The sequence below is a fragment of the Littorina saxatilis genome, linkage group LG16 (assembly GCF_037325665.1).
Source record: "Littorina saxatilis isolate snail1 linkage group LG16, US_GU_Lsax_2.0, whole genome shotgun sequence".
Classification (NCBI taxonomy): domain Eukaryota; kingdom Metazoa; phylum Mollusca; class Gastropoda; order Littorinimorpha; family Littorinidae; genus Littorina; species Littorina saxatilis.
Window position 1 is genome coordinate 35,829,427 of NC_090260.1, and position 14,429 is coordinate 35,843,855.

The window sequence follows — 14,429 nt, forward strand, 5'->3', positions numbered from 1 at the left end:
ACGGCATATTATAAATAAATCCCTGCGCCTTGAATATGTGCGCATATAAATTGCATAAAATAAAAATTTAAAACAAAAATAAATCCCTGCGCTTAGAACTGTACCCACGGAATACGCGCGATAATTATAAGCCTCATATTGATTGATTGATTGAAATGTTGCCCTTCAAGTAATACAGAAAATTGCTAGGTTAAGAAAGACAATGATGTGGACCAACAATGATAATCATTGATGAACACAGTGATGTCAGTGAAAACATTTTATTTTTATCCCAACGATCGTTTGTTTTATGAGAAGAGGTAAAAGTGCTACGTTTGCGCTTCGACCTCATAAGGCCTTCAAGGATCCGGTGGAGTGGGGAGGGGAGGGTTTTGTAGTTGTTTGGAGCGGGGTGTCCTCACAACCCGAGGGGAGGGTTTTGTAGTTGTTTGGAGCGGGGTGTCCTCACAACCCGAGGGGAGGGTTTTGTAGTTGTTTGAAGCGGGGTGTCCTCACAACCCGAGGGGAGGGTTTTGTAGTTGTTTGAAGCGGGGTGTCCTCACAACCCGAGGGGAGGGTTTTGTAGTTGTTTGAAGCGGGGTGTCCTCACAACCCGAGGGGAGGGTTTTGTAGTTGTTTGGAGCGGGGTGTCCTCACAACCCGAGGGGAGGGTTTTGTAGTTGTTTGGAGCGGGGTGTCCTCACAACCCGAGGGGAGGGTTTTGTAGTTGTTTGGAGCGGGGTGTCCTCACAACCCGAGGGGAGGGTTTTGTAGTTGTTTGGAGCGAGGGGAGGAAAGGAATGCGCCAGAAGCTGCCCGCAGCCGGGAGGCATGTCGCGTCAACTGATTAACAGAGGTGGTCGTGGGGGGGGGGGGGGGGGGGGGGGCAAGAACGTGCATTTTCCAGCTGTCAGCACCTAATGGATAAATGGATGGGGGGGGGGGGGGCACTCTTGGCACCACCACATCTGTCACTACCCGTGCAGATCAATACCTGCCTTGCCCCACCCCGCAGAGGGACGGGGTAGGAGGGGGAAGAGGTGACCCCCGAAAGTGTATTGGGTAAGGGGGGTAGGGAAGAGTTGGACTTGTTCTGGCAGCGTGTATCGGACGCGTGGCGGTGAGAGAGGGCCCGGCAGTGAGCGCCGCTCTCCAGTGAAGACACGGCGTGACCTACTTCGCGGGGTCACTGCAGGCCGGCACGTGGCGCCCACAACACTGAGCGCTACAGCATTTTTACTCCGTTTTTGACTCACATGCGAAGCAAAAGTGAGTCTATGTACTCACCCGAGTCGTCCGTCCGTCCGGACGTCCGGACGTCCGTCCGTCCGTCCGTCCGGAAAACTTTAACGTTGGATATTTCTTGGACACTATTCAGTCTATCAGTATCAAATTTGGCAAGATGGTGTATGATGACAAGGCCCCAAAAAACATACATAGCATCTTGACCTTGCTTCAAGGTCAAGGTCGCAGGGGCCATAAATGTTGCCTAAAAAACAGCTATTTTTCACATTTTTCCCATTTTCTCTGAAGTTTTTGAGATTGAATACCTCACCTATATATGATATATAGGGCAAAGTAAACCCCATCTTTTGATACCAGTTTGGTTTACCTTGCTTCAAGGTCAAGGTCACAGGAGCTCTTCAAAGTTGGATTGTATACATATTTTGAAGTGACCTTGACCCTGAACTATGGAAGATAACTGTTTCAAACTTAAACATTATGTGGGGCACATGTTATGCTTTCATCATGAGACACATTTGGTCACATATGATCAAGGTCAAGGTCACTTTGACCCTTATGAAATGTGACCAAAATAAGGTAGTGAACCACTAAAAGTGACCATATCTCATGGTAGAAAGAGCCAATAAGCACCATTGTACTTCCTATGTCTTGAATTAACAGCTTTGTGTTCCATGCTAGGTTTAGTTATTTGACCTTGACCCTGAAGGTCAAGGTCATGTAAAGGTCAAGGTCAAGCATGTGAGTCATATGGGCTTTGCCCTTCTTGTTTCGTAATTTCTTAAACAAACAATTTAATTTCTGTTAGTTGTAAATTGACAGGTTAAGGATAGACTTCTTGATCAGCAAATATACATTGGGCGACGTATTTATTTCTTGTGCGCACTATAATATTCTATTTGTTGTTGTCTTTTTGTATCAGCAAATGTGTACACAAAAATCTTCATTATTGAAGTAGACAGCGAACTAGGTTTTTAGTCAGGTTTTTTTTCTCCCCAGAACGATTTCATTTCTCTCAGATATAAATTGACAGGATAAGAATAGACTGTCTTTCTTCATCATCAAAAATGTTAAACAACCTGAAAACCTTCATGATTAAATACTGGAAGATTTGTGTTAAAGTGCCTGGGTTTTCTTTGACCTAGTTAATGAAGGGGGGGGGGGGGGGGGTCCTTGACCGATTTTTTGACGGTTTTATGACTGAGTTGTTTTGGGGGATAGTGCACTGTCATTTTTGAATGTCACAGTTTTGTTGCGGTTGAAATGAAGGTCCTCTGTGGTCCTATAATAGCCCATATGGGGAACCCACAGTCACACAAACAAGGAGTACTTTAACACTAATAAGGCTGTATCAATGATGTGTTGAATTCGGTTGGAAAACTGACTGACATTTCTGAAGATGTGTTAATGTTGGCGTGTGGTCACCACGAGATTACTTGTGGTCATCAGAGTTCTATTTGATTGACTTGACAACTACTCTGTCAAGTTTTGGGTATAAGCAGGTCTGGTATCTAATCGCCAAACTATGCTTCAACATTCCTATGAGGTCAGTGCACGTGCACTTTGCGTGTGTGGTTGTGCGTGCAGCGCAAAGCGGCAGGTATTATCGGTGTACATGTTTTCATTCCGTGCCGTAATGATAAACGGCTCCGTGATTCCTTTGGTTGTGTCCGCCTTCATTTGCTGGTGCCGGGAGTTGTACGCAGACTGTCTGGCGTGCTTCCGCTCCTAGGTCTTCTCTGCTTGTGTCTATGGGGAGAGACTCCAGGGAGACGAGAGAGAGGGGTGTGATGTCGAAGTGTGTGTGTGTGTGTGTGTGTGTGTGTGTGAAAGATACAGACAGACAGAGAGTATGTGTGTGTGTGTGTGTGTGTGTGTGTGTGTGAGAAAGAGAGAGAGAGAGAGAGAGAGAGAGAGAGAGAGAGAGAGAGATGTAGAGATATATGCGATGTGTCTGTGTGTGTGAGAGAGAGACACAGACAGACAGACATACAGTCAGACAGCCGGACACGCACACACACAAACGTAGTTAGGGACTGGGTGGTCGAGTGGTAACGCACTTGCGCTCGGAAGCGAGAGGTTGCGTGTTCGACCCTGGGTCAGGCCGCAATTTTCTCCCCCCTTTCCTAACCTAGGTGGTGGGTTCAAGTGCTAGTCTTTCGGATGACATAGACGAAAAACCGAGGTCCCTTCGTGTACACTACATTGGGGTGTGCACGTTAAAGATCCCACGATTGACAAAAGGGTCTTTCCTGGCAAAATTGTATAGGCATAGATAAAAATGTCCACCAAATACCCGTTTGACTTGGAATAAAGGCCGTGAAAGGTGAATGCTCGCCTAATAGGCTACTGAGCTTTACTGGCCGATGTGAATGCGTTATATATTGTGTGTAAAAAATGTCTGTTTGTCTGTCTGTCTGTAAAAAAATTCCATTTCAAACGGCAGAAATTAATATGTAAGCGCCTAGGGCTATATCTAGATTAGGCGCATAAAAATGATCACAATAATAATAATAATAATGTATGCATGCACGTGTATTTGCGAGCGAGGGAGAGATCGAGGTCGAGGCTGTGTGTTTCGTGTGTGTGTGTGTGGCGGGGGGGGGGGGGGGGGGTGCGAGAGAATATGTGCAACTGTGTGTGTGTGTCTGTGTGTAAAAAGAGATGGGGGGGGGGGGGGGGGTTATATGTGTGTGTGGGGGGGGGGAATGGTTGAGAGAAAGAGAAGTACATTATTTTTCCCCGTTACTTCTCAGATCCTCCGTGCGGGAAGCACTTTATGTAAGAAGTGATTAGTTTGTAGCACAGGTTATGTGGGAACCAGGGAAGTTAATTCGCCTTGTGACCTGACTTGCCTGAGTGCCGGTGAGGATGATGGAAGGTTGATTGGCGCCCGGACAGGTAGGGAATAGCGAGATGTCAGACAAGACTAGCAAATCACACAGCTTGTCACGAGTCAAGCCAACAGTGTGTGCACAGTGACACCCCACCCCGCGCCTCGTCTTCCCTTTCCAGATGCTGTTTTAACGCCGCACTACTGCAGCACCTGTTGTGAGCTGGCGCATGAGATTCTTCAGACTTTGGGCTGAAATCAGAATGGTTGTTGAGCTTCACGGGCATTCTGAGCTTCTGAGCCTTGTGAAGTACATGTAGTATACGATGGCTAGTTGCAAAGAAAGGTAACATTCCACAGCAGTTTCTGAGATTTTCAACATTTCTTCATTATTTCAGACTTTGTTGTTGTTGATATCATTGCATTGGAATAGAACTCATGACATAGAGCTGTTTAACATAAGGGTATTGCAGGTAGAGGACAGGTACTCAAAATAACTAAGGTTTTTGAAGTCATTGTGTGAGTCTGCCTAAGATAGAGATAATGCAGGTAGGGTTACACGTAGTGAGATAAGCCCTTCAACAGAGCCAACTTTGCATGCAGGAGAGGGGTGAGAAAGTCTGATCACAGATGTTGCTGCAAGCACTTGTAGCTTGACGACAGGTAGGCTGCGTCATGTAGCGTGTGCACTGGCTGGCAGCGACAGTGGGCTGTTTTTACAGGTGTGTCCCTAGACAGGTAGCAGTGTAGAGAGGTGCCCTACCCCCACACAGGCCTGCTTGGAGTGACGGGAGGGGAGCGACAGTTTAACTGCAGACAAAACCTCCCCCCTTCCTTCCCTCCTTGTAGTGTTACAGTGGCCTGCTGTCTTTATGACTGCACTTTGTGTGCATGCAGTTTGACGGGGTAAGGCCCCCCCCAAAAAATAGTCTGTTTACGGTAACCCGACCGACCCTATTTTTTTCGCGCGACCCTAGACTTTTTTTTGGCATTTGGGAAAAAAAATAAAAAAAATTTGGTTTTTTTTTGCAAAATAACGTAAAAATATGGGGTTTTTTTTTGGGGAAAAAAAAAATCCCGACCTACCGACCCTATTTTTTGGGCCTATGTTACCGTAAACAGACCTATTTTTTTTGTGGCCTAATGTGAATACAGAACACACGGCTTTGTGTTGTTTCCCTAATCCGGCCTACACACTTGACAGGGGAGGAAGAGTTGGTCTGCACGGGATGTGTCCAGTGAATGAGTGTGCAGGGTCCTCAAACAACATTTCAAGTTTCTATTTTCAGGTTTTGGCCCCACAGATATAAAGACTAGATCTGCGTGTCAACGGGTAGAGGCTGGTTGTGAAGTGTCTGACACATCCCAGTATTCCTTGGAAACAATGGAGAGTTTCTGCCAACAGCAATGTACCTTTGTTAGTCTATATATTCCACTGTGATTGAAGAAAACCAGTGAAATCACAAAGTAACAGCTTTGGATGTGTAAAGTGTTGAGCAGGAGATGAGGACTGACAGTGGGGAAGTTGTTGTTTATTTAATCAGAAGCCATCTCTGTCTGATGCCGAAGAAGCCATCTCTGTCTGATGCCGAAGAAGCCATCTCTGTCTGATGCCGAAGAAGCCATCTCTGTCTGATGCTGAAGAAGCCATCTCTGTCTGATGCCGAAGAAGCCATCTCTGTCTGATGCCGAAGAAGCCATCTCTGTCTGATGCCGAAGAAGCCATCTCTGTCTGATGCTGAAGAAGCCATCTCTGTCTGAATTAGAGCTAGTGTCCTAAACTTGAAATGTGTTTCTTCACAGAGTTGGAAGTCACAGTTATCTATGTCCACCAACAGTTAGATGTGGTTTACGCAGCAGTCTTCTGGTCAGCCTGTCAAGGCATTTTTGTTGTATCACATTTTTTAGTTTTTTGGTTTTAACTGCAAAGTAATCCAAGGATAAGAAAAGTTCTTTTTAATGCTACACTGGATTTTTTTCAAAGATTTTCTGTTGGGGGGGGGGGGGGGGGGGTGAGCAGTCTTCTTGTTTCGTTTTTGTGTGTTTTATCAGGAGAAGTGATGGTTGTTCTTGATGTGTTTACAGAAACGTGACAGGAGGGATATGTGGCAGAGATTGATGCCACTAAAACTGATAGGCAGGCCTCTGAGACAAACTTTTGGCTGGAATTGTGTAGACCTTAGACCAACTTATGGCTGGAATTGTGCTGGCGAAAAGCCTGTGCACTTTGAGCTAGTAAGACCAAGAGGTCTGGTTTGAAGAAGTGGACAGAAGAGGTGGAGGGCTAAAAGGCCCTGGACAAGTAGAGGACAGTGACAGGTAACACACACGGATAGGATTTGGATGCTTTTTCTCTCCATCTGAAAGGGAGTGATTGAGTGGTTAGAACATCAGGTGAGGCCCATTTTTGATGTCCAGATAATAGACTCACCTTGATGGGACTGCACTTATTCCCCCCCCCCCTCCTCCACACCACCACCACCAACAATCCCCAGTAAGCATTTTCCTTTCCTCCCATCCCTGATGTAGGCTGGTGTTATTGTTCCCTGATGTAGGCTGGTGTTATTGTTCCCTGATGTAGGCTGGTGTTATTGTTCCCTGATGTAGGCTGGTGTTATTGTTCCCTGATGTAGGCTGGTGTTATTGTTCCCTGATGTAGGCTGGTGTCATTGTTCCCTGATGTAGGCTGGTGTTATTGTTCCCTGATGTAGGCTGGTGTTATTGTTCCCTGATGTAGGCTGGTGTTATTGTTCCCTGATGTAGGCTGGTGTCATTGTTCCCTGATGTAGGCTGGTGTTATTGTTCCCTGATGTAGGCTGGTGTTATTGTTCCCTGATGTAGGCTGGTGTTATTGTTCCCTGATGTAGGCTGGTGTTATTGTTCCCTGATGTAGGCTGGTGTCATTGTTCAGAGGCAGCTTCAGAAAGAAAAAGAGCTGACCAGTCACTGACGACCTGGCTACTGATCCAGTTGACCTTCAGTGGACAGCACAGTCCACACCCAGTGTTCATGCACAACACTGCCCCACACCTGCCACCTCTCTGGGCACCTGTCTTCCTGCACCTTACCTGTAGCTCTCTGGCACCTCCCCCCTGCCAGGTTACTCTCATTACCTGGGCTGTCTTGGCACCAGTGTCAGGGTGTCTGTCTTGTGGGAGGGGTGGCAGGGGAGGAAATGCTAGTTTCAAGACTTGGATACACTGGAGTGCGTGTTGTAGGGAGGGGTGGGAGAGAAAGGGATGCTAAGCTTGAAGACTTGGCTAGGCTAGATTGTGAGTGAGGCAAGGCCAATCCTGAAGGCTTTACTTGTCAGTCTTTCTTGTCTCTGCTCACTTTTCTCTAAATTGGGCTTGACTTCCAGCTTGTAGGAAAGATTTGAGGCTAGGTTTTAGGCTGTAAAAAAAATCATACACATGTTCTGGCAGTGAATGCTCCATTGCCTTGCAGAAAACGGTGCCACAGTGACTTGTGTTTCGTGTATGCTTCCATTGTGTTGTGTCGGAGATTAACCTTTCAGTGGAAGTGTTGCGAGGTTGATGTTTATTTAAGTGGAGCAAGAGCAAATTCGGTTCGTATTCTTGGACAAAACTCAGTGAAATGGACATACAGAATTGGAAGATCTTGATAGCTTGAACATTTGTTTAAAGGTACTGCCCCTTTCTGTGTGACACTCATGTTCATCGCCATAGATCTGTTGAGGCTTCCCCGTGGAATACAAGCATCCTTTCAGTTGGACTCATAACCAAAAATCAACAACGTAGAAGAGTGAGGTTTTGTTGTTGTGTGGTTGAATCCATTAAGCAGATGGAGAAAGGTGTCACTTACAAACTTGTTGAACAAATAAAGCCCACTCTGCACAGGACACAGCCAGGCTGTTGAACAAATAAAGCCCACTCTGCACAGGACACAGCCAGGCTGTTGAACAAATAAAGCCCACTCTGGACAGGACACAGCCAGGCTGTTGAACAAATAAAGCCCACTCTGCACAGGACACAGCCAGGCTGTTGAACAAATAAAGCCCACTCTGGACAGGACCCAGCCAGGCTGTTGAACAAATAAAGCCCACTCTGGACAGGACACAGCCAGGCTGTTGAACAAATAAAGCCCACTCTGGACAGGACACAGCCAGGCTGTTGAACAAATAAAGCCCACTCTGCACAGGACACAGCCAGGCTGTTGAACAAATAAAGCCCACTCTGGACAGGACACAGCCAGGCTGTTGAACAAATAAAGCCCACTCTGCACAGGACACAGCCAGGCTGTTGAACAAATAAAGCCCACTCTGCACAGGACACAGCCAAGCTGTTGATTGTTGGCATGTGGCCGAGTGGTAACGCACTTGCGCTCGGAAGCGAAAGGTTGCAAGTTCGACCCTGGGTCAGGGCGTTAGCAATTTTCTCCCCCCTTTCCTAACCTAGGTGGTGGGTTCAAGTGCTAGTCTTTCGGATGAGACGAAAAACCGAGGTCCCTTCGTGTACACTACATTGGGGTGTGCACGTTAAAGATCCCACGATTGACAAAAGGGTCTTTCTTGGCAAAATTGTATAGGCATAGATAAAAATGTCCACCAAAATACCCGTGTGACTTGGAATAATAAGCCGTGAAAAGTAGGATATGCGCCGAAATGGCTGCGATCTGCTGGCCGATGTGAATGCGTGATGTATTGTGTAAAAAAATTCCATCTCACACGGCATAAATAAATCGCTGCGCCTTGAAAATGTGCGCGATATTAATTGCATAAAATAAAAAATTAAAAAAATAAATAAATCCCTGCGCTTAGAACTGTACCCACGGAATACGCGCGATATAAGCCTCATATTGATTGATTGATGTGTCTGAGTTGAAGGAAGCTGTTTTCTTGAATAGATCCGTGGTTGTGAACTTCTTCTTGTTCTTCGTTCAAAGGCTGAAACTCTCACGTTCACTCAGGTGTTTGCGTGCACAAGTGGGAATTTAGATGGCATTAATGACCGTAGTGAACATGTGACTTGTAGTGAACATGATTGCTTGCACATTAAGAAATGTATTTTATAACAGAATGAGCTGTGAATACCTCTCTTGTGCTGTATAACAGAATGAGCTGTGAATACCTCTCTTGTGCTGTATAACAGAATGAGCTGTGAATACCTTTCTTGTGCTGCCACTGTAAGCCAGAGCCAGACAGTCACTCAGAACTGACGCTGTTTTCATAGGACTTTAATGGACTTGCAACATTAACAAAAAAAAGAGGGTCAGATTTCAGAGGTGGGTAGAGGAATGAATTGGCCCATGTGGCGTGCATGTGACTGCACTTGTTTCCCTCCCTGACTCAGATCGTGAATTTGCCTGACTGCACCAGCACTGCCCCTGCTGTGTCCTTGCAGGCTTGTTTAGGCACGGCCATGGAACTCAGGGCAACTCAGTGCTGGCTGTCAGAATAAGGCAGAAGACAGTGCCAGCAGGGTTGTCATATATATATATTATTTACTCTTAAAAAAAAAGTTATGGACTGCTAGACAATGGATACAATCTTTAAAAACGTGCAAAAAATCAAGCGTCCAATAATGTAATTGAAACTTGCCTTTTTGGAATTCAAAAAAAGGACTGAGTGTTGCTCCAGAAATGTTTTGAGCGATAGTTTCTTTGTGCCGTGCTAAACATGTGGACAGATTTAGCTGTTTCGCGGAAAAGGGGCTGATTTTCAAAGTCTTATATTTCAGGGCAAAAACTTGTGATGCACTTGCCACAACAGGGTCCTTGCCATAGAAAGTGCTCACCAAATTGTGTTTACAAGCTGACACACTGACCACATTGGATTCTTGAATTTTAGCAATTTTGTAAGAATTGTAAACATTTTCTCAGCCATCGCTAAACTTTTTTTTAAAGGGTATATGTATATAGAAATAAATAAAAACTATGTGTGGTGAGATTTGTGACACGACAAAAGAGACCATTTGGACCTTCAGGAAAGTCTTGAAGGAGGATTGAAATAGTATGAGTGGTTGGAGAGGGAGGCAGTGCTGTTGATTGAACCTGTCAGACTTTTCACCGTCAGACTTTTCACGGTCAGACTTTTCACCCCACAACAAGTAGACTGTGCTTCTGTGATAGGAAGGAGTGAGATGAGGAGAGGTTTAGTAAATCAGACTTACAATTCCTGGTGCCATGGATGGTGTCGAGTACAGTTCACCTTTGTGTGCTTCTGATTTCACACTTGGCTATTAGAGGATGGAGAAAGAATGACTTTGAATTTGAGAATCAGTGTGTAGAGTGAGAACAAGAGTACTGGATACAGGCTAGACTGTGTGGATGTTACAATAACCAGTGCAGACGTTGTGTGAGGCTCAGGATGCCTGAGACCCGCTGCTGCTGAGGGGTGCTTGCCAACAAAGGAGAACAAATCAGGTTGCATTAAAAGAGATAACACCAGTACTGGATAATTAGTTGACTGTGTGGATGTAAAACCAAATGTAAAAACAAACAGAAAACAAACAGAAAGCACAACAGTAACCAGTTTGGGTAAATTCTTCATAACATTTTTGTCAGACAGTCGCTGATTTCTTCAGGATGGTAATGACATGTAAGGAATGACGGCACGTGATGTACGGTGTATTATATTTGTGGATGTAATACTAATAATCAGTACAGAAATCATGTGACATACAGAGTGTCACTGACTTTACACCAAAGAAAGAGACAGCATGGAGAGAGAGAAAACAAACATTGGGTACATAAATAACTTGACTTTGTGGATGTAAAGATCAGTGAAGTACTGCAACATGCCGCTGCTTGGCATGGAGCAAGGCAGCATGGCGGGCAACAAACGTTACTGTCTTCACGACACCTGCAGTGTCACCACACAGGTAGGCCCCTTACCTAAACACCTGTACTGATCACTTTTTACCCTTCTTCTTCTGCGTTCGTGGGCTCTTCCCCTGCCCACACCCCCTGCCATTTAAGCAGTCACACTCAGATTCCAGGGATGCATGCTGGGAGTTTTCTTGTTTCCATAACTCTCAAAACTCTGGCATGGATTACAGGGGGGGAGGGGGGGGGGGGGCTTGTCTACTTTACTTTACTTTACTTTACTTTACAGATTGTAAAAAAAGGCCTAGCCTTAAATCTTATTCCTTGTAAAATAAAGTTCAATCAAGTTTAATACTTTGCCATAGTCTAGACACCAAAAAGTCCTGCTTTTGCATCTTGTGTTTTATTGCTTTTGCACCAAGCCCTACTGCTCACATGTGGCCTTAGCTAATGGCTCTGAAAGCCGTGCACTTTGGCTGTGGATTGTTGCTGTACATAGCCACGCTTGACACTTGCAGGGCCAGTGGGTACAGAGAAGGTGACTGTGGCTTGACACTCGTAGGGCCAGTGGGTACAGAGAAGGTGACTGTGGCTTGACACTTGCAGGGCCAGTGGGTACAGAGAAGGTGACTGTGGCTTGACACTCGTAGGGCCAGTGGGTACAGAGAAGGTGACTGTGGCTTGACACTCGCAGGGCCAGTGGGTACAGAGAAGGTGACTGTGGCTTGACACTCGCAGGGCCAGTGGGTACAGAGAAGGTGACTGTGGCTTGACACTCGCAGGGCCAGTGGGTACAGAGAAGGTGACTGTCGCTTGACACTCGCAGGGCTAGTGGGTACAGAGAAGGTGACTGTGGCTTAACACCCGCAAGGCCAGTGGGTACAGAGAAGGTGACTGTGGCTTGACACTCGCAGGGCCAGTGGGTACAGAGAAGGTGACTGTGGCTTGACACTCACAGGGCCAGTGGGTACAGAGAAGGTGACTGTGGCTTGACACTCGCAGGGCCAGTGGGTACAGACAAGTTGACTGTGGCTTGACACTCGCAGGGCCAGTGGGTACAGAGAAGGTGACTGTCGCTTGACACTCGCAGGGCCAGTGGGTACAGAGAAGGTGACTGTCGCTTGACACTCGCAGGGCCAGTGGGTACAGAGAAGGTGACTGTGGCTTGACACTCGCACGGCCAGTGGGTACAGACAAGGTGACTGTCTGTGGGAAGATTACGTGCATCACTCACTGCCATTTTCAATCACCTCGCCATATATAGCAGCCTTGCCCTGTCTTTGGATGATTTTAAAGCAGAGCATCCTAGTAAAGGGATCTATAGGGCTGCTTTGGGAAGAGGTAACCATGGAAATACAGGACCATTTAGATCACTGCTGATCGTACATGATCACAAAACATAAAAAGTGATTACTTTTGCCCAACACCTAGTTCAAACCAATACCTCAACTAGAGATAGCCAAGTACTCAGTTATACATTCTTGTTATAACAATGGTTTCTTCTGAATCTTCTTCTTTGGCATTCCTTGACTTTCCGCTCTCGGGGTCACCTTATGGTGAGAGTTGTGCATGCCTTACCCATTGTAACCCAGCCAATTTGGCATCATGACGCCGTCTTCAAGGTAACGTGTGCTAGGTATCTGTGTGTTTCCATTAGTCCTCAGACTTCTGCTGGAAACTCAGGATTTTTAACATGCGTATCAGTCTTTTGCATGCAATAGCACACGAAGGTGGTACGATTCGGTCTGATAAGAGGCTGCAGTGAAAGTTGATTGTGAAAATACAGGATACTCCAAAGTTGTCCATACCTGTTCCTCAAACTAAAGCCGACAGCAATGAACTGGTTACAAAGCCAGCGTACTACTCACTGAGACAAAAAATGTTTAAAAAATGTTGTGTGTTGCAGCTGCACCTGGCAGCCATCACGTCGATGAAGGGCGAGCTGAACGAACTGAAGACACGACTGCATCATGTCACCAGGGAGAGAGACCTCCTGGAACGACAGGTCAACATGACACAGGTGGGTGTGTGTGTGTGTGTGTGTGTGTGTGTGTGTGTGTGTGTGTGTGTGTGTGTGTGTGTGTGTGTGCCTGCTGTAGTCAAATAGTTAAGAATCCCCAGCATGTTGTAAGAGGCGACTAATGGATTCTGTTTCTCCTTTTACCCTTGTTAAGTGTTTCTTGTATAGAAAATATAGTCAATTTTTGTAAAGATTTTAGTCAAGCAGTATGTAAGAAATGTTAAGTCCTTTGTACTGGAAACTTGCATTCTCCCAGTAAGGTATTGTACTACGTTGCAAGCCCCTGGAGCAAATTTTTGATTAGTGCTTTTGTGAACAAGAAACAATTGACAAGTGGCTTACTCTATCCCATCTCCCCCCATTCCCCGTCGCGATATAACCTTTGTGGTTGAAAACGACGTAAAACACCAAATAAAGAAAGAAAGAAAGAATTCATTCACTATTGGTAATACATAGCGGTGTTATTTTGACTATAGGAGTATAGCTCTTGCCTTTTATTCATAGGCTTGCTTTCATGGCTGCCCTTCTTCAAACTCATGAGTTGTTAAGATTTTGTGTGACTATGTATGATGTGTTGGAAGGTGATGTGTGTGCTGTGTGTGCTGTGTGTGATGTGTGCGTGCTGTGTGTTGCAGAGTGACACGCTGTGCTCACAGCGAGAGGTGGAGGCGCGAGTGGAGCAGGTGGCCGCGCGCTACGAGGAACGCATCATCGAGCTGCACAGTGTCATCGCTGAACTGCGCAAAAAGATGGAACGTCACCACATCAATGTCATCAGGTAATTCACTTGACACCCCTCCCCTGGTTCTGAAATACCCGCCCCTGTTAAGACATTGCTTTCCCAGATTGTCTTTTTATGGCCTTACATGTTTCTCCATTAGATTTAAGGCTCCCTTTTTCTCTCATCATTCTCTCACATTTTCAGTGTCATTGAAAGGGGGTACCTCTTAGCATCACCTTTTCCCTTAGTCTCTACAGCATGTGTACACTCACACGGAGGTGAGACTGTGCCAAAAGGTCAGGTGTCATGTCTACTGTCCCGAATGACACACGATTGCTGACATTTCACCATTGCCAACAGAATAAACAAATAAGAAATAGGTAGAAAATGAATGTGAAAACTGACTTTAATTGTTGATCAGTATTTTCTATACCACTAACAAATAATCTACTTGCACATAGCTGTTTGGCAAATGTATGTTGCATGGGACACACTGACATGAAAGTGGAAGATGTTTTTCCCTCTAGAGAAGCTACATATCAAGTTACACTTTTTGTGCTCTTCCATTCCAGTTGGCAATCAATTGTTAACGCATGTTATTAGAAAAAATAGAACGAAAACAGATTAGATAGAATGAAAAATGTACTGGTGATGTCATTTGGGACATACTGACATGAAAACGTCACCTTTTGGCACAGTCTCAGATGCTTTTTGGCCTGGTTTCCTATCCATGACGCTTTAGATCTTGTACAAGAGAGTATATGTCCTAATGCTTTGTGCTAGTGTTCCATGCATTGCAATGGGATCAAAGAAGCATATTTTGGTTTGGTTTGAATTAGAAGAGTCAT

At 45.5% G+C, this 14,429-nt stretch overlaps 1 protein-coding gene across 2 annotated transcripts in view; it reads left to right on the top strand.

Moving 5' to 3' along the window:
• Positions 1–14,429, top strand: part of LOC138950950 (colorectal mutant cancer protein-like) — a 72,443-nt gene that overhangs the window by 41,185 nt on the left and 16,829 nt on the right. Inside the window, exons 1-4 of one of the 2 annotated variants that reach the window (XM_070322667.1) lie at positions 7,304–10,438; positions 10,580–10,896; positions 12,747–12,860; positions 13,496–13,638. In XM_070322667.1, the coding sequence (XP_070178768.1) occupies positions 10,813–10,896; positions 12,747–12,860; positions 13,496–13,638 (341 nt within the window). In that variant the 5' untranslated portion in view covers positions 7,304–10,438; positions 10,580–10,812. Of the gene's footprint in view, positions 1–7,303; positions 10,439–10,579; positions 10,897–12,746; positions 12,861–13,495; positions 13,639–14,429 lie in introns of those variants that run through there. The other variant, XM_070322666.1, reaches the window with a different exon arrangement.